Below are 19,471 nucleotides of genomic sequence, written 5' to 3' on the forward strand. Positions count from 1 at the left end.
TTCGCACCAGGTTTAACTTTAGACAAAGACTTCTGATTCTCATAAATTCATATTTGTTGTTAATAAATTTCTATTTTTTAGAAATCTTTTTCTTGATATTGCCAGTCTGCATTTGTATCGTTTCTACTTTGGCTCTCGTCAATTAGTTTGTTGGTTTGCTGCTCAGTTAGCAAAGCTTTTAATATGTTGTTTCGTAATCTAATTCCCTGACTTAACTAAACTCCATTACCATTGTTCTACTTTTGTTAATGTTGAACTTGTAACCTCTTTCAAAACACTATCAATTCCTTTCAGGTATGTTTCTTTCTTGCAAAGTATACTATGAAGGTGAATTCTAAGGCATAGAGTTTACATGCAACGCTAATGCAGCGTTCTCTTACACGAAGAGAAAGAGGTAATCTCAAGGAAGCAAGCACTTAAGATATATTACAAGGTCTTCACGTCGTGCAACAGCATTATCTCTGTAACCGTCAAATGGAATGAATCGGAACATTGTACGCGGGAAGTCGTTACTATACAACAGGAAGTTCGCTTATCTCTGTCAATCTCAACTGCACGTGGCTTGCAGCGGTGTACCGGTATAAAAGAGCTTTTGCTGGATCACAGGGCATGAGACTTCTGAAGGCACCCAACTACAGCCGACATCAGTAAAACCGCCTGAAAAATGGTAAAGCAGTTCTCTGGAAAGACCTACGAGCTCGACCTGGATAGTCAGCAGAATGTTGAGGCCATGTTTGACGTCTACGGTGAGTATAGACTAACAATAACTTGTTTCTAATGTTAAAAAAATACACGCTGTTTAGCCGACCTTGTGAGGTAGCGTATTGGTTGAGAACTAGAGTCGCATTCAGGAAAATTTGTGTTCCAATGCCCATCAGGTCATGCAGCCTTAGAGTTCCTGTGGTCCTGTGGTGTTCCTGTAGCGCGTGGAGCTCACACTCCACAGTTACGTCCAAATCCTCACCAACATAGGCTCTATATCTTCAGAACCTGAAACATAATCACAGGACCATACAGACAAGGAAACAACAATACAATGTAGGCAATCTCCCATGCTATGTAGTCTTCATGTACGTGCTAACCACTGACAGCTGCGATTCGGACCTAACCCCTACATCTTCGTACCTTCTTTCTTTTCACTTACTATCTCCACCTTTAATTTCTTCAATTTTATGCCCAATCTATATCTTATAGAATCTATGGACATGAATCGCATGAAATATCACTAGAGCTGTTATTCTTCAAATGGGTATTGTTATTCCTAACTGCATTGTGCATATTGTGATTGAATGTCGTGATTGTGTATGTATCATTATTATAACAGTGATTGTTACTTTTGTCATTAAATGGATGTGCACTCTGTCGTAGTATATGGACTGCAGACCATACAATTCTAACAGTAAATAAATAAGTGCATGTCACCAAAGTGCAAGAAGGTGACAGTGACAAACTGTTTCCCAATGATCAGATTTTTTACGGTGTAAAGACGCAGTTCAAAGTCTGGAATTAGTCCTCAGTAATATTCCCTAACAAATAGTTAGTGAAGCTAGTATTCTTTTCTGGTAGTGCGTAAGAGGTCTGTTAGCTTCCCTGCAATACTCCCCTACTAACAAAAGGCGATTTCTCCCGAAGCCCATTGTCGTACCGCAAGTTTTTGCGATGGTGCTCAGCTTGGAGTCGACATTCAGAAGCCTACCATTAAAATAAATTTTCATTGTTAGATTTAGGTGTCAAGGGGAGAAAAGAGTAGGTTTTCTGATGTCCTAACTTTACGCCATTGTCTTAAGTTGACCATGAGTCATCCACAGTTAACACATTAAGGGTGAGGACCTGTGACATGACAATGACTCACCTGGTGAACGGATGCAACTCTTTGATACGAGTAGACTATGATTGTCATCGTGTTCCCCTCACCTCGTTCTGTGTTTCATCGTCATCAACAACACACGCAGGACACATGTTACTGTTGTTGTTGTGGTCTTCAGTCCTGAGACTGGTTTGATGCAGCTCTCCATGCTACTCTATCCTGTGCAAGCTTCTTCATCTCCCAGTACCTACTGCAGCCTACATCCTTCTGAATCTGCTTAGTGTATTCATCTCTTGGTCTCCCTCTACGATTTTTACCCTCCACGCTGCCCTCCAATACTAAATTGGTGATACCTCGATGTCTCAGAACATGTCCCTTCTTCTAGTCAAGTTGTGCCACAAGCTCCTCTTCTCCCCAATTCTATTCAATACCTCCGCATTAGTTATATGATGTTACTATGCATACGATTCCAGCAGCCCACAAGCAGGTAGCCCTGAAGACAACGGCTCGAGTGACACTGACTGTGGATGGCGACAAGTACACATGCATACGAATCCAGCAGTGCACAGTTAACTAAAATATTTACTTCCCACTTCACTGAGGAAATGTGTAATTGTGCAAGAAGGAACAAATCAACAAATCTGCCCAGTTTGTTGGTTAGACAGATTTGTTATGGAAACTGTGCCATAGTAATTTATTTATTAGCTTATTGAATTACCTAGAGATCACAAAGTAGTACATACTTCAAATCATTCCAATTACTCTTACGATGCTCATCTGATTATGTTTGTTTCAAAACATTTAGTTGTGGACAGGTTACATGCATATAGCACATACGATTACAAAGGGTGTGGAAAAAGAAACAGAGGTGTCTGGTTTCTGGTTCTGATTCTGGCATACAGTTTCAAAATACCACTGTGCTAGAGGGTTGCAGAAAGAAGTACAGGCAAATTACCTTTTGTTTCATTCTGTCATCAAGATATGCAGTCAGAGAGTGTTACTTAGAGATAGTAGGATACCTACCCCTAATCCAACGGCAATATTTTCTATCCATATGCTACGTGTACTTATTTTGCAGGGGTGACAGACCCAGCCCACAAGCAGGTAGCCCTGAAGACGAAGTCTCGGGTGACATTGACTGTGGATGGCGACAAGTACACAGAGACAACCCAAACAGGGAACCACCAGACCAGCGTCACTTTCCGCCTGGGAGAGGAGTTTGCAGAGGAGATCCTGGGCCGCAACTGGAATAGCTCCGTCTCCCTCAAGGACGACCACACGCTGCTCAAGGTCGAGAAAGGCGAGGATGGCAAGACCGTGTCCCTCGAGAAGAGCTTCAGCCCTCAGCAGCTGGTCGTGGTATGTCATGTCTGTAGCTCTCCTTACTAGTCTAATACAGAATTTTTGCCAGGCTCGTCTGCCACAATACCAAAGTTCTCTTGATTTAGAGATTAATTTTGAGATTACTCAGCGGGAATGGCGTTGATTTCGTGTCTTTTATTTATCAGTCACTTGAAATGATTGGTTCATGTTTATGTGCTGCATTAATGTCTCGACGTACTTTATGTTGCAGACTTACACATTTGGAAGCGTTTCCGCAAAGAGAATCTACAAGGCTGTTTAAGATAATTCGTGTTCTAATTTATTTATATTGCTGTATTACTGTAACATTAAAAATAAAATTTTCTATGTGTAAATCATGGTTTTCTCTTTCATTTCCTAGATCTGTCATCTAGATATAATGTTAAATTACAAATTGGTTTGAATTATGTTACTATACCTTGGAACGAGCTACAGGATGTAACAGAAGAAGAAATGACTCTTTAGCTACAATAATAGCGTTCTCTGTTTTTCAGCAATACTTACTTAAAATTAAATTTGCACAGATGTTTATTACTGTCACTGATGAAGGTACAATATCATACACTTATGTTGAAACTCTACTCGAGAAAATTACACAGGATTGTACAGTTCTGTGAGTGCCATTAGTTGCCAGTTCACACTAGATCATTGAACAGTTTCTTGCATTCCTTATCATTTTTGAGGCATTTAAGTAGGCATAAATGATAACCTAAAAGCAGTAGTTCCAAAAAAGATAGGGATGTGAGAGGTGTAAAATCTGTGACAGAAGAATGCCATGCAAAGTGGGGAGAACCTACTGAAACCATAGAGGTTCCACTAATGTTAAACTGAGTAATGGCAAATCACTTCAACTAGAAAACCATTTGTGTGCAATCCGGCCATCTACTACACTGATGAACAAAAACACAAATGACAGGGTATTCTGTATTCACGAAACAGACATTCGAATTTTGATGTGAAGTCTTTCTGCATCTACGTATTACTCACTGTTGGTGAAATGTGGGTTATAGACTTCGAGTGGGCCTGAAATCAGTGTACAACGTGTAGAGAACTCCGGCTTCCTCCCAGTCTTAACATATTCAGTATTTAGGACACATGATTAACGGGCAGGGTATCCACCCCTCGCTGTCACATCTCAGTGAGATTAGAGACTTGCCAGCATCCAGAAACTTGAAAGAACTTCAGTCTGTGTTGGGCAAAATTACATATTATTTTCGGTTCATACCAAATGCAGCACAGATTGTAGCGCCTTTGCATCGCCTTATGCATAAGAACGTTCCTTTTGTTTGGTCTTCGGAATGCGACGCTGCTTTCCACACGCTCAAATCTGCTTTGATGGCAGATTGATTCCTTTCGATTCTTCCAAACCAGTTGTTTTGGCTGTCAATGCATCTTTTCACGCCATTGGAGAGGTTCTTCTGCACCGCATTAATTCTGTCGATCGTCCTATCGCTTTTGTGTCTAATTTGCTCAGTTCGGCCCAGAAAAACTATTCTCAAATCGAGAAAGAAGCTTTAGCTATTATCTATGGAATGGCCAAGTTTCAGGATATTTTGTACGGTCGCAAGTTCTATTAGGTCACCGAGCATCAGTCTTTGACGTCGTTGTTTCATCCGCCAAATCCAGTTCCATCCCGTACCGCGCAAAAGTTGCAACGTTGGTCCTCGTATTTGTCTAACTATAATGACATAGCTTTTTGTTTCGACCTACAGCCCAGCATGGCAATGCCGATGCTTTGTTTCGCCTCCCTATCGGTCCTGATGACGGGTTTGATTCTTCCAAATTGTCATGCATGTTTATTGATTCGCAGGATAAGGAATTAGCTGATGGTTTCCTGGTGGATTTTCGTCGCATTGCTTCTGCGACGGCCGCCGATGCTTCTTTACAGATTCTTTTGCAGTATATTCGTACTCAATGGCCTTCGTCTACTACGCAGATTCGTGATCCACTTGTTCAATGTTTTTTGCGCAACGTCACAACTTGTCTGTACACCATGGTGATATTTTGTTACAAACTGTAAATGATCAGTCTCGTGTGGTTGTACCTCGTTCGCTGCAATTGGAAATCCTCCGATTACTGCACGCTGGTCATTGGGGTATAGTGCAGATGAAGCAATTAGCGCGTCGTCACTGCACTTGCGTCGGCATTGATAAACAAATTGATAATTTGAAACTTCCTGGCAGATTAAAACTGTGTGCCCGACCGAGACTCGAACTCGGGACCTTTGCCTTTCGCGGGCAGTGCTCTACCACTGAGCTACCGAAGCACGACTCACGACCGGTACTCACAGGTTTACTTCTGCCAGTACCTCGTCTCCTACCTTCCAAACTTTACAGAAGCTCTCCTGGTAGAGCACTTGCCCGCGAAAGGCAAAGGTCCCGAGTTCGAGTCTCGGTCGGGCACACAGTTTTAATCTGCCAGGAAGTTTCATATCAGCGCACACTCCGCTGCAGAGTGAAAATCTCATTCTGGAAACATCCCCCAGGCTGTGGCTAAGCCATGTCTCCGCAATATCCTTTCTTTCAGGAGTGCTAGTTCTGCAAGATTCGCAGGAGAGCTTCTGTAAAGTTTGGAAGGTAGGAGACGAGGTACTGGCAGAAGTAAACCTGTGAGTACCGGTCGTGAGTCGTGCTTCGGTAGCTCAGTGGTAGAGCACTTGCCCGCGAAAGGCAAAGGTCCCGAGTTCGAGTCCCGGTCGGGCACACAGTTTTAATCTGCCAGGAAGTTTCATATCAGCGCACACTCCGCTGCAGAGTGAAAATCTCATTCTGGAAATTGATAATTTGCTTGCTGATTGTCGCTCTTGCGCGGACCGTCAGTCTGTTCCCCACCATGCTTCTTTGCATGGCTGACTCCTGCTGCGACACAACAAAAGGGAAGTTGCTGTGCGCATCAATAACTATCAACCAGTGGGTGTCCCAAAAAGGACCCGCAAAATCAATATGAATATGGCAACAAATAAATGAGGCATGGAAGCTATTAAACTTTAAAAATGTGCTTGCAAGGGCTCCTTATCAACTATTCAGTCTTAACTAATGGGAGATAACGAAGAAACGAAAGACCAGTTGCAGGCCGCAGTGGCTGTGGGGTTCTTGGTGCTTCAGTCTGGAACCGCGTGACTGCTACGGTCGCATGTACGAATCCTGCCTCGGGCATGGCAGTGTGTGATGTCCTTAGTTTAGTTAGGTTTAAATACTTCTAAGTTCTAGGCGGCTGATGACCACAGAAGTTAAGTCGCATAGTGATCAGAGCCATTTGAACCATTTGAACCAGTTATCCCTACAGTTTATTTTTTCCTAAAGTCGCTTATCTTTGCTTTTGTCACTTGAAATTGTAACTTCATATGATGAAGATTAAGGTCACACAATAATCTTTCACAAGCATACGGTCTGCTCTATTCAAGGAGACTACTCGCAAATCTGTTCCTCATGGAGTAATATTTTGATGTGTGGAATGGTAATCCGAAAATTCTGATTTCTAAATTCCATGCTTCCAAATTTCACCCATTTCAACGAAAGAAGAATGCGCCTATAATGTTTATCCAAATTTTCAAATCCACTGTGAAAGAAGAAAAATACCAGGATTTAGTGCATATCGATATCACTATATTTGGAATGTTTTTCTTCAAGCTAGGATGTAGTCAGGAATTTGTCATTTGTCAAAGGAGGAGCGGGGTGCAGTTTGTTAAAGGAGATCTTAAAAAGGATCATATTTTTGATATTATGCTGAAACAAATATATTTAGTTATTAAGTTTGTGTATATAATCAGCTTTTGGGCGGTGTTCATATAAAAAGTATTTCATCTAAGAAATTAAGCAAGAAACACTTGTATCAAAAAAGTGTAACATACATTCTCCATGTTTTGGAACTACTCCTTCAAATAATACAGGGGACAGAGAACATCAAAACAAGTACATAATACATGGAATGTGAAGTCGCCTTGTTACGGAAGATTTAGCTAGTGGTACTGACATAAGCTGTTGTGTCAGAGTCGCTGACTGGTAATGTGAACTGACATTAAAATATCCTCAATTTGCATGTTTTGGCACATGTGAATCCACGAGTTACTTGACCTCGTGTTGATCAACAGTGATACAGTGCTAGTGTGTGGGCGAGCATTCTTGCTATTAGGCTGGTTGGACTATACTCCTTATTTATTCTAGTCCACCTCAATGGACAGGGATTCCGCATCTTCATGGAACATGTGTCGCAAGACCTGCTGGAGGATGTGTGCTGGCGTAAGCTGTCGCCAGAACACCTGTCCGCAAAGATGTAATGCGAAGATTGGCAGTAGGCACTCAGTCAAGTGCGCCTATCTCAAGAGATACCCTGTCCGCAAAGATGTAATGCGAAGATTGATAGTAGGCACTCAGTCAAGTGCGCCTATCTCAAGAGAAGCCAGAGACAGAGTCGCTTGCAACATGCCGGCAACGCCCTATCGACAGCAAGTATTTAGGCCGAGACTGCTGACTGGATGGCCTCACTAACTCAGTCACTAACTCACACTCCAGTTTCACATATGTCATTCATTTCAGTGCGGGCCCTGTTCTCGGCTCAGGCTATGACAGTAGACAGCGTCAGATTACTGCAAGATCACCGATATTGTCTGAAAGAGGACTATTATGGATGAGCTTGTACCATAAAAAATGACTCTATTCCAATTAAGTAACAAATTAGTGTTCATGTAAATAAAGAACCATATTAATTCACATGTGCATATATTTTGTAGAATAGAATACTGGCCACCTATAACAACACTCTCCCTCGCTTCCTTATGGTACAAGACTCTACAGGATGTACCTCTAAATATCATACTTCCAGCACCATGGGATGCCAGCCCACTTCAGCACTGCTGTGAGGAATCATCAGAGAGCCACCTTCGAGAATCGATGACTTGGCCAGGGTGTCCATGTGGCCTGGCCACCGAAGTCACCTAACCTCATGTGTGTGGATTTCTTCCTCTGAGGTCATATGGAACAACTGGTGGACGAAATTGTTCTGGAAACTGAAGAAGACATCGTCACTAGAAATGCTGTCACTGTTGGTGCCATTCCGGAGGTGCCAGCAATCTTCAAATGCACATCACAGTCAATGGTCCAACGATGTACTGCGTGCATGCAGGCCAATAGTCACGCATTCGAGCAGTTCGTGTGACTGTCAGTTCTGCGATTAGTATGCTAAGCTACCTTCTGTGTAAATCGTTCCTAGCATCTGAAACTGCCATCAGGGACCATATGTATGAGATGCAGATATATTTGTTTTGATGGTCTCTACCCCCTCTATTAATATGAACGAATGGTTTCAGAACAATCTATGTAGAGAAAATACCAAACTGCGCCATTACGTTATTCTGTATTTGGTAGTATGATAACTTCACTCTGTTGGAAAATGAATTAAAAGTCGAATATGATGTATTGCCTCTTTGCTAAAGAAACAGAGTTCAGTCTTTTAGTATACGGATCACCATCGCAGAGCAGAAGAATCTTAACGTTGAGCTGAATTACATATAAAGTTAAATGGGTTCAAATCTCTTTTGACAATGGTTATATGTCTCTTACTATAATCTTGTATTTAAATTGACGACTTATATGAACCCAAACCATAATTTCTTCAGTACGTTAAAGCATCCCAAATTTACTCGATTCAATTTAAAATTTTAAAAACTAATTTCCTTACAATACTTCAGCTTCCCCAAGTGATCAAGTTTTCTTAAAAATTTATTATTACTAACTTGAAACTGTAACAATCAAACTTATTTACGAAGCAAACGGATTACATAAATTCTATGAGCTACAGTTTTGGGATCTTAAAATTGGTTCCTGCATTATTTTCAGCTAGACTTCTACTGTAAGCGAACTCATAAATAAGTTTGTATTTACCCACGATGATATGGTTATACAATCTTTGATGCCAATAAACTCCTCTACGATATACAGCATAAATTGTCGATTGTATGACGTTTATTTACAAATACGGTAGTGTTTTGATAGTAGATCTCAGTGCGCAAGGATATTACGAATAAGACTTTCCACAGTAGAACATCGTTCTTGTGGTCACACTGGAAAGTATGATATATTTCCGCACTACAAGTGAGCAATCTTTATGCACAGACACATAGTACAAAATACTGGTCGCTAGCATCAATCGAAAGTAAGTATGGATTCTACTGCCAGTAGTCTCTGAGGAGGTGTTTGGCTCGCCTTCGATGCAGCTTTTTTTTATTTAATCAGAGAGGTTGCATCTTCAAGGGAATAGGAATCTGTCAGGAAAACAATAAATTCGTAAGGAATTGGCTGTCACCTATGATAAGGGACCCATCCCAGTATTTGCCTAAATTGAAAATCGGAATCCACAGAAAACCATTTTCAAGGTTTCCAGAGGAGGATTCGAAACACAATACCTTTCAAATCCAGGTACTGCTAGCTCAATGTTCTAGGCACAGAGCTACCATGTTAGGTGGAAAATTTGGAAAACCTAATTATTGAACATTGTTTCCAAACAAACAAAAATACATCACAAGAAAAAATTAAATTCTGATACTGTATGCTGTTTCGTCATCTGACATTGCATGAATGCATGCATATTTTTGGATTTAATTGTGCAGGGAATTCGTGGTTTCAGTTATGATAGTATTACAAGAGCGTAAATAGATTATGAACAAAAGGAGGGAGGGACGAATTCAAGCAGCGTGCTGAAAAAATCTTTTAGCAACGAACTAACCACAGAATGTGCTGTGGTGGGCCTTCCGCAATTCCTAACCCCCCCCCCCCCACACACACACACTGGTTACGTATCGGAACTGGTTTTTTATAATTGAGTACTTTCTGAGTGACAAGATCGGCGATATTTTGCCATTAGGGCTAATAATAATAAAATGTTGAGGAAATTTTGTAAATTAATGCAACCATCGAGGTTTGGTCGATATTTGTGTTGATCAACGAGATTTTTGTTCGACACAGAAAATTCAGGTGTGCACTTCTATGCACCAAATTTAATTTTATATTATTTTTAATGATATTTACCGTTCCGCGGCATTATGAAATACTAAAATATTGCAGCCACAAAGTTTTACCCGTCTCCAAATACAAACTCCAGTGCCAAAGGTTAACAGCTGTTAAATTATTAGGCTATTATAGTAATGCTTACGTATTTTACACTTACCATGACGCTAGCGGACGAATGAAAATCAGATTTTCTTTACTCTCTCTTTACAACATATCCATAATTAGGAACTATCAGAACAGCACACAGCACAAGACAATAAACAGCAGGACTTACATTAGATTCAACTGCCAGTACGAAATAAACTCGTTAACAAAACTACTGAAATGAAGTAAGACCAACAATTTTCAATAGTTGGTTTTGGATTGAGCAGGGATCGGCGATAGCCGACAGTGCTATCGATATATCGATAGTTTGAATCTACTGATGATATTGTTGACTACCAATAGCGCATATAACTTTTTCGTCGTATGGCTGAAAATCAAAATGTAAAGAGCCATCAAAAAGTTTCCAATCGAAGGCCGTACAGACCAGAATTTGAAAACCACTAAGGAAAAATCTCCATGTCCATTGAGACAATCATATTACCGACGCACCAGGTTGAAGTTACCCGATACCACGTCCTTATTCGTGAACAAGTCTGTTACTGCCTGCTGCACATCCCTGTCTGACGGGACACTACGATCCTTGGGGACCTTTTTTTAAGGGAGCAAAGGTGTTATATCACGTGGGGAGGATACATGAATATACGGCTGTTGCTCGAATGTCTCCCACTTGAGTTGGCTAAACTGCTGCATTACGACATTTGCGGTATGGGGACATGTGTTATCATGAACAGCAGCACCCCTTGTTGCAGCGTTCCACAACAGTGCTTTTCGACAAATATTCTGCCCCATACACTTTCCTTATTCCATGATGTGTGTCTACCAGTGTTTGTTCTTCGGCATCCAAGTAAATAATAACAGCACGTCGGTCCTGTTTGGATGTATGTAGTAAAAATGTCGTCTTAGTTCATGTTTCCGCATTTTTAGGATGCCCGTCGAAAAGATGCGAATGGCACACTGATCGCATGCAAACATATCCGCATCAGGCTTGCCCACGTTGCCTATACGCTACAACAATGTTCCTAAATAGAAATTTTTTGATTGCTCCCTGTATGTTTCAATTTCAGTATACGGCATGTGTAATTTCATTCAGACGACAGGAGGGAACCGGGCCGTCTCGACGCCCCTCTCCCACCCCCCGTTCACCACCCCTCTGTCAACATATTTGCGAGACTACATCCTTGTGATCAGGTTACTTTCACAGGGCAACAAAAGCCCTCCTGCTGTCACCGACACTGGTGGGGGGCCTCAACAACACCAGCCACGGTGACCAGTATGACACTTCCCGAAACGTCGCGAGATATCAACGCTACCACCTCGCTGGAGACTCGAGAAGCCTTCACCAACAGTGTACGCCGGGAAAGCGTACAGCCACATGTTGGGTTATAGTTGTTGGTGAAACGCTCGTCATTGGTGAAACGCTCGTCATCATCCCGAATGCGAGTCCAGTGTGCCGGCCGGGGTGGCCGAGCGGTTGTAGGTGCTACAGTGTGGACCGCGCGACCGCTACGGTCCCAGGTTCCAATCCTCCCTCGGGCATGGATGTGTGTGATGTCTTAGGTTTAAGTCGTTCTAAGTTCTAGGGGATTGATGACCTCAGAAGTCCCATAGTGCTCAGAGCCATTTGAACCACTTTGCGAGTCCAGTGTGCTAACCACTATGTCATCTCGCTCGGTGCATAGGGATGGACTCCTTGTCCAACTACCAATACGCTGTGCTCTGTTGACCACCCACACAAGGCGGCACCGTTTGCGATGGTGTCAAGAGCATAGGGACTGGATCAACTAGGGAAAGGGCTCACATGCTCTTCTCAGATGAGAGCATATGTAGTCTGAGTAGTGATTGTGGACATACCCTCATGTTGTTGTTGTGGTCTTCAGTCCTGAGACTGGTTTGATGCAGCTCTCCATGCTACTCTATCCTGTGCAAGCTTCTTCATCTCCCTGTACCTGCTGCAGCCTACATCCTTCTGAATCTGTTTAGTGTATTCATCTCTTGGCCTCCCTCTACGATTTTTACGCTCCACGCTGCCCTCCAGTACTAAATTTGTGATCCCTTGATGCCTCAGAACATGTCCTACCAACCGATCCCTTCTTCTGGTCAAGTTGTGCCACAAACTTCTCTTCTCCCCAATCCTATTCAATACTTCCTCATTAGTTGTGTGATCTACCCATCTAATCTTCAGCATTCTTCTGTAGCACCACATTTCGAAAGCTTCTATTCTCTTCTTGTCTAAACTATTTATCGTCCATGTTTCACTTCCGTACATGGCTACACTCCATACAAATACTTTCAGAAAAGACTTCCTGACACTTAAATCTATGCTCGATGTTAACAAATTTCTCTTCTTCAGAAACGCTTTCCTTGCCATTGCCAGTCTACCCTCATATCCTAGTACAATGAGAGGTGCAAACACTAAATGCACCCATGAACAATGTCGAACATATCCGTCTTGGGAGCCCAGGTGCCATCGTGTATGGTGTGGGGAGACAGAATGTTGGATGGATATACTGATCTCCAAATCTTTGAACATGGTACACTGACCGCTAAACGTTATTGTCATCCTGATATCACATTCGTGGATTGCAATGGGCAACCGCATTGGTCTGTATAGGCAGAGCAGCCCTTGTAACAAGAGACTAAACGGCGAATGGACTGGCCTGCCTTTTTCCCCGACTTAAATCCTATCGATACTTCTGGTATGCGGTAGAGATACGTACTGCAACATGTTCACATGAACCAACAAGCATCGAGCAGTTGTCAAAGACGTTGGTGGAGGAATGGAATGCCTTACCACAAAAACTCCTTAACAAACTTTGGACCGACATGGGAACACCTGCAGAGCACGTGCTGCTGTTCATCTGATCATACACCCTATTATGAACCAAGTCTCTCGTTTTGTAATGTCCAGGAGACCTTCATAATTAGCGGCTATAGTACTTCTTCACTTTAATTAAATGTTCGCATAATGCCATCAGAGGCGTCCTTTTCACAATAGTTATGATGTTATAAACATTTTGAAATTACCTGTATTACAACATAAACTTCTCAAATGCATTTTTACAACATGTGAAATAAGTTAATACGAAGAAGGAACAATAAAAATGCTTAGAGGACCATTCTTACTGAGACAATATTTCTTGAAACAGTTATGGCAAATAGTGTGATTCAAAGCATGACATATTTAGATTCTCTAAAAGATATTCGTTGGAGAATCCATACTGTACTTTTCCCGTAACAAAACAGACTGTCCAAGAAAACAAATTCAACCATAATAAGAGAGCATGTTGTTTAATTCTTAAATCTTGATCAGATTATGTGACATTTCGTCGCTTAGTAGGAGGCTCTTATTACATGGCACGTGGTGAACAGTGGACAAAGTGGCCCTTTTTTCTTTCACAGTATTTCCAGACTGCACTCATGTCAAAGTGTAGGTGTGTTACTCCCTCCAAACGATATCCAGACGTAATTTACACACATCTGAACTTATGAAGAAGTACTAATATCACATCTAAATATATTATTCAAATACTATAACTGTAGTGTATACAATGTCTGGCTTATGATTCATTCGGGGACTGTCTGTTTTAGAACATGTTTGATTTGTGATGACTGGTTTGATGCAGGTCCCCACACTTGTCTATCCTGTGTTAGCCTCTCCTTCTCTCCATAAATATTGCGACCTACACGGTTTTCAGACCGCGTACTATAGTGAAGGCTTGGTCTGTCTGTACAATCATGCTTCCTACAGTTCATTACGAAATCGAGAGATCCTTACTGCCTCGATTTCTGCCATATCAATCGACTTCTTCTTTTATTTAAATTCTGCCGTACATTTCTTTTCTCGCATATGTTATGCGATCTACCAATCTAATCGTCAGTGTCCTACTATGCCACTAGGGGAACTCGGGGCGGAACGGGATACTTAATGTGTAACAATTTCTATAAAATAAGGGAACACAAGGAAACATTTCTTAAAGTGATAAAAAAACACCTTGTAGAGTAATATAATGTACCTTATTTTAAAATCACTTAAAACAATACATTTTGCATTTTTTGCAATTTTTCAAAGAAAGTCTTGCATATTTCCCGTTCCGCCCCACCCACGGGACAGAATGGGATAAGGGTATTTTTTGTTAAATTATTGCATAAACGTTGAATTTGAATTACGAATATCGTATTAACCTATGACAAAATGTTGTATAAAAGGCAATTCAGCCTACGGAATGTGTAATTTAAACAATTAAAAAGTCATTCTTCAAAATAAGAAAATATTTTAATGTCATTCTGAAAAATGTACAATGCTTAATAACCACCAAACCACTAACTACTAGTCCTCTCGACAATAGTCACAAATCAGTATTTCCTCTCCATCTTCACTGTCTATGCCAGCACATGAATTGTGTGCCCATTGTGGCATGCGACCCAGCCCTCATTAGAAACGGAGTAGAAGTCCCCACAGTAGAGACACTCAGCATCCTCTATCTCTGATTCTATCTTCTCCATCATATTCTTCCTTTTATTTTTCTTAAGGTCTTTGATGTCCTCTTTTTTTTTTTTTTGTGGGGAGTGCACAGTTTGATATTTTTGCCTTAAGTTGCATTGCACCTGACGTCTCTGTCCTGACATTGTTTATATTTGTGCACCCTCCTCCTTTCTGTAGGCCTACTTTACGTGCGACAGCATTCTGCAGTTCCTTCTTATAAGGAGAATCTGTTAATACGACGGTTTTTCCTTTACGTCTTGTAGTCCGCCGAATATTTTGACAGATTAGTGGGATTGGAATGACAGCTGAGTTGTTCGGAGAACATAGCTGGTTGGGAGAGTCTGGCATCCATGAACATCCAGGCTGGGTTTGCTTTATACTTGCATAAAAATATGAAGGGGCAGAACAGGACACTATCCCATTCTGCCCTGTCCCGTTCCGCCCCAAGAGCGCTTTGAGGTTAACAACTCTTATGGAGTGTAATAACTGACTTATTTAAATGCATTAAATAACTAACGTGTAACAAATTCCATGCACTTAAAGGGAATGTCTCATTTTATGGTGTACAATTAACAATTAACAGCTTACCTGGCGTTGAAATTCACCAAACGTTAGAAAAATGCAGGCGGTAACGCGACGGACAACAATTCGCTTAGATCTCGCACTGCCCTCACTTCCCTTCCATTCGGAGAAATAGTTACATGCCCATACAACAGGTTGCAACACTGTCCAAGCTAGAAAATAGCAATTTCCCAATGTGCCCCGCTATCCCGTTCTGCCCCGAGTTCCCCTATATTCAAAAGGCTTACAATGTCTTCCTGTCTGAAGTGCTTATAGTACGTATTTTACTTTCACACAAACTTTAACTTCAGACATGTGCCTCCAACAGAAGCTGCTGAAGTCTGAAACTCATATTTGATGTTAATAAATTTCCATTTTCCAGATATGATTCTCTTGATATTGCCAGTTTGCATTTATATATCTATTCTTCGGTCCTAATCATTTACTTAGCTGCTCAGTTAGCAAAGCAATCTATCAATTCTAGTATCTCATATACTAACCTAATTCCCAGACTTGATTTCACTATATTCCGTTGTCAATATACTACTTTCTCTTCAAGGCAGTATGATTTACTTTCAAATCTAATCATTTCTTGTAGAATACATGAATTTCAATTCGAATGCACAGAGTTAACACGCATCGAAAATACAGCGTTCTCTTACAGGAAGAGAGAACGATAATCTCAAGGAAGCAAGCACTTACGTTTTATGATAAGAAGTTCAGATGGCGCAACAGCATTATCTCTGTAATCAAATGGAGCGAATCAGCTCGTCACATAATAGCACGCGGGAAATTACTACTTTACGGCAGGAAGTTTGCTTATCTCTGTCGGTTACGACTACACAAGGCGTGGAGCCGTCTACATCAATATAAAAGAGCTTCTGCTCCACCACAAGACATTAGGACTTCTGAAGTCACAGAACCGCAACTGACGTCCATAGAACCTCCGCAGAACCGCCGGAAAAATGGTGAAGCAGTTATCTGGGAAGACGTATGAGCTGGACCTGGATAGCCAGCAGAATGTTGAGGCCATGTTTGACGTCTACGGTGAGTACTGACTATCAGAAAGGATTACGATCTGTTTACGTGATAATTTTCTGGCTTTTTTAGAACGGCAGAAGAAAAAAGTTATTATTCCATAAGAGAATTATTGGTGCTTGTTCATCGTAAAAAAACAATCATCGATTAACATCTGATGTAATTCTCCTTTCATATACTCCAGTGACGAAAACGTTCCATGCTCGTATATTTGCTTCTTTATTTCCCGTTTCTGATGTTTACGTAGCCACTTAACTATTTTCATGGAGCACAGTATTATTGCTGTTGAAAAGTAGAATAAACTTTGTTTAGCCGTTTGTGAGGTGGCCTATTGGTTAATAAACTAGACCCGCATTTAGAAGCATTTGGGTTTCAATGTCTGTCAGCTCGTACAGGTTCAGAGTTCCTGTGGTGCTCCTATAGCGTGTGGAGGTCACACCACACCGTTATGTCAACATCCCCGTCGATGTTGGCACTTACATCGAGATATAACGAGAGAAACAAAACTTTATTCCTACATCTGGTGTAGGTCAAACACTTTGAGATCTACTAAAATCAGATTACTGCTCTAGTTACAACAACACAACCTACGGAGTGTCTTTAGTTCAAAATTAGGTTCTACTTTGTGGTGTATCATAAGTTCTGTGAGGGCAGCATCTTCAGAAGCTGAACCAAAACTACATGGCCACATAGACATGGAATTAGTAATACAATGTGGGCAACTTGCTGTGCTATGTAGACTACATGTACAATACAACCATTGACAGCTGCTATTAGGACCTAACCCCTACATTTTTGTGCAGTCTGATCTTTACTTTCATTCACTATCTCCGCCTTAAATTGCTTGAAATTTATGCACAGTTCATGTCTTTTAGAATGTGTGACATGAACTGCATAAACCACCAATATAAGTGTTGTTTTTCAAATTTATACTCTTCTTCTAAACCACATTGTACATATTTTGACTGAATGTCGTAACTGTATATGTTTCACTATGGTACATGCGATTGTAAGTTGTGTCATTAGCGGAATGTGCGTTCCAGCCTAGTATGCAGACGGCAGACCATACAATTCTAACAGCAAAAAAATAAAAGCATGTCCTAAAGTGCAAGAACATATCAGTGGTAAACTGTTTGCCACTGCCCCTTCCTTTCTGATCAGACGTTTCATGGTGTGAAGGTGCAGTTCAAGGTCTGCTAACAGTCCTCAGTAATATTACCTGACAAATATTTAGTGCTGATAGTCTTTACTGATAAGACTTGTGTACCCAAGAAGGTCTGTAAGCTTCCCAGTAATACTCTTCTATTAGTTACACGTATTTTGCCACACAGTCCACTGTCCTAACGCACGTTTTCACGATGGTATTCTTGGAGTCGCCAGTTCAAGACATAATATGCAAATAAATTTTATTGTTAGATTTAGGTGTCAAATAGAGAAAAGAGGATTATAAGATTTCTGATGGCCAGACTTTACGCCATTCTGTTGAACAGACGATGAAGCCCGACAATTACTCATCGAGAGAGGTCCTGTGATATGGCAGTGACTCACTTGGTGAATGGATAGAAATGATACAAATGATGCTCTTCGATGAGAGTAGGCTACAATCGTTATTGTATTTCACCCACTCCATTCTCTGTTTCATGGTCGCCAACAGCACACACACATGACTTGTATCACTGCACATATGAACATAGCAGTCCACACTTATTTCCTACTTCACTTGGGATACATGTCACTGTGCATAAACAAACAAATCCTGCCTGAATTGTAGGTTAGACCAATTCCTATTGGCAACAGCGCTATGCTAAATTACTCATTAGCTGACTGAGCTCCATAGAACTAATAAATCAATATGGATTAAAACCATTCCATTTTCTCTTACAATATTCAGTTGTTTATGTTTGTTTCAAACATTTAGTTGAAGAAAAGGCACACATATATATCACATAAGATTAGAAGGTGTGTGCAAGAAAACAGTTATCTAGTTTCTGGTTCAAGTATGCAGTTTAAAGATATCACTCTGCTAAAGAGGTGCAGAAAGAAATACAGGCAAATTATTTCTATTTCGTTGTATCATCAAGATGTGTAGTCGAAGACCGTAACTTGGAGATAGTAGGTTCCTTCCCCCTAATCGAACTACAATATTTTGTGTCCATATGCTAAGTGTACTTTTTTTGCAGGGGTGTCAGACCCATCCCACAAGCAGGTGGCCCTGAAGACGAAGTCTCGAGTGACGTTGACCGTGGATGGCGACAAGTACACAGAGACAACCCAAACAGGGGACCACAAGAGCAGCGTCACGTTCCGCCTGGGAGAGGAGTTTGCAGAGGAGATCCTGGGCCACAAGTGGAAGAGCTCCGTCTCGCTCAAGGACGACCACACGCTGCTCAAGGTCGAGAAAGGCGAGGATGGCAACACCGTGACCCTAGAGAAGAGCTTCAGCCCTCAGCAGCTGGTCGTGGTACGTCACATTTTACCAGGCTCATATCACCCCAGTTTAAAAGTTCTCTTGATTTAGTGGTTAATTTTGAGATGCTAATAATACAGATTTGATGTTTTCTCTTGATCAGCCACTTGTAATATTTCGTTTGTGTTTATGGACTGTACTAACATCTTGATGTATTTTTTGTTGCAGACTTACTCCTTCGGAAGCATCACGGCAAAGAGAATCTACAATGCTGTTTAAGACATTTTATAACTTATTTATATTTTTATATTATTGTAACATTAAAAATAAAATTTTTACCTGTGAGACTGGGTTTTCTATTTCATTTCCTAGATCTGGCATCTGGATATAATTTTAAATTAGAAATTGGTTTGAATAATGTTATTGTGGCTCAGAACGAGCTGCATGGGGATCTAAAAAAGAAAGATCTGACTATTTACTAGCACTAACACCATTTTCTGCTTTTAACTGATGCTACTTGAAATGGAATTTGTAATGGTGCTTACATCTGTCACTGATGATGGCACAATATCATCCATTTATGTAAAAATTTGATATGGCAAAATTACAGACGACTGCACAGTGCTGCAAGTGACATTAGTGGTTATTTTAGATAGACCACACTACAGTTCCTTATCTCTTTCATTTCTTATGAGGCATAAATT

At 41.0% G+C, this 19,471-nt stretch overlaps 2 protein-coding genes across 2 annotated transcripts; both read left to right on the plus strand.

The window, feature by feature from the left end:
• The first annotated feature begins 620 nt into the window (after window positions 1-620).
• Window positions 621-3,471, plus strand: LOC126203753 (fatty acid-binding protein, muscle-like). Its single transcript, XM_049938122.1, has 3 exons — window positions 621-746; window positions 2,886-3,166; window positions 3,381-3,471. The coding sequence occupies exons 1-3, from the start codon at window positions 665-667 to the stop codon at window positions 3,429-3,431; spliced, it is 414 nt and encodes a 137-aa protein (XP_049794079.1). The 5' UTR covers window positions 621-664; the 3' UTR covers window positions 3,432-3,471.
• Window positions 3,472-16,224: 12,753 nt separating this feature from the next.
• LOC126203752 (fatty acid-binding protein, muscle-like) lies at window positions 16,225-19,112 on the plus strand. Its single transcript, XM_049938121.1, has 3 exons — window positions 16,225-16,369; window positions 18,541-18,821; window positions 18,996-19,112. The coding sequence occupies exons 1-3, from the start codon at window positions 16,288-16,290 to the stop codon at window positions 19,044-19,046; spliced, it is 414 nt and encodes a 137-aa protein (XP_049794078.1). The 5' UTR covers window positions 16,225-16,287; the 3' UTR covers window positions 19,047-19,112.
• The last annotated feature ends 359 nt before the right edge of the window (window positions 19,113-19,471 follow it).

Source organism: Schistocerca nitens, chromosome 9, assembly GCF_023898315.1.
Source record: "Schistocerca nitens isolate TAMUIC-IGC-003100 chromosome 9, iqSchNite1.1, whole genome shotgun sequence".
Lineage (NCBI taxonomy): Eukaryota > Metazoa > Arthropoda > Insecta > Orthoptera > Acrididae > Schistocerca > Schistocerca nitens.

What these genes read in the sequence shown, in the direction of transcription:
- LOC126203752 (XM_049938121.1), top strand. Translation starts at nt 16,288, where the DNA reads ATGGTGAAGCAGTTATCTGGGAAGACGTATGAGCTGGACCTGGATAGC. An exon ending in GGCCATGTTTGACGTCTACG is followed by an intron (nt 16,370 to 18,540) that starts GTGAGTACTGAC and finishes CTTTTTTTGCAG; the next exon opens with GGGTGTCAGACCCATCCCAC. An exon ending in GCCCTCAGCAGCTGGTCGTG is followed by an intron (nt 18,822 to 18,995) that starts GTACGTCACATT and finishes TTTTTGTTGCAG; the next exon opens with ACTTACTCCTTCGGAAGCAT.
- LOC126203753 (XM_049938122.1), top strand. Translation starts at nt 665, where the DNA reads ATGGTAAAGCAGTTCTCTGGAAAGACCTACGAGCTCGACCTGGATAGT. An exon ending in GGCCATGTTTGACGTCTACG is followed by an intron (nt 747 to 2,885) that starts GTGAGTATAGAC and finishes CTTATTTTGCAG; the next exon opens with GGGTGACAGACCCAGCCCAC. An exon ending in GCCCTCAGCAGCTGGTCGTG is followed by an intron (nt 3,167 to 3,380) that starts GTATGTCATGTC and finishes TTTATGTTGCAG; the next exon opens with ACTTACACATTTGGAAGCGT.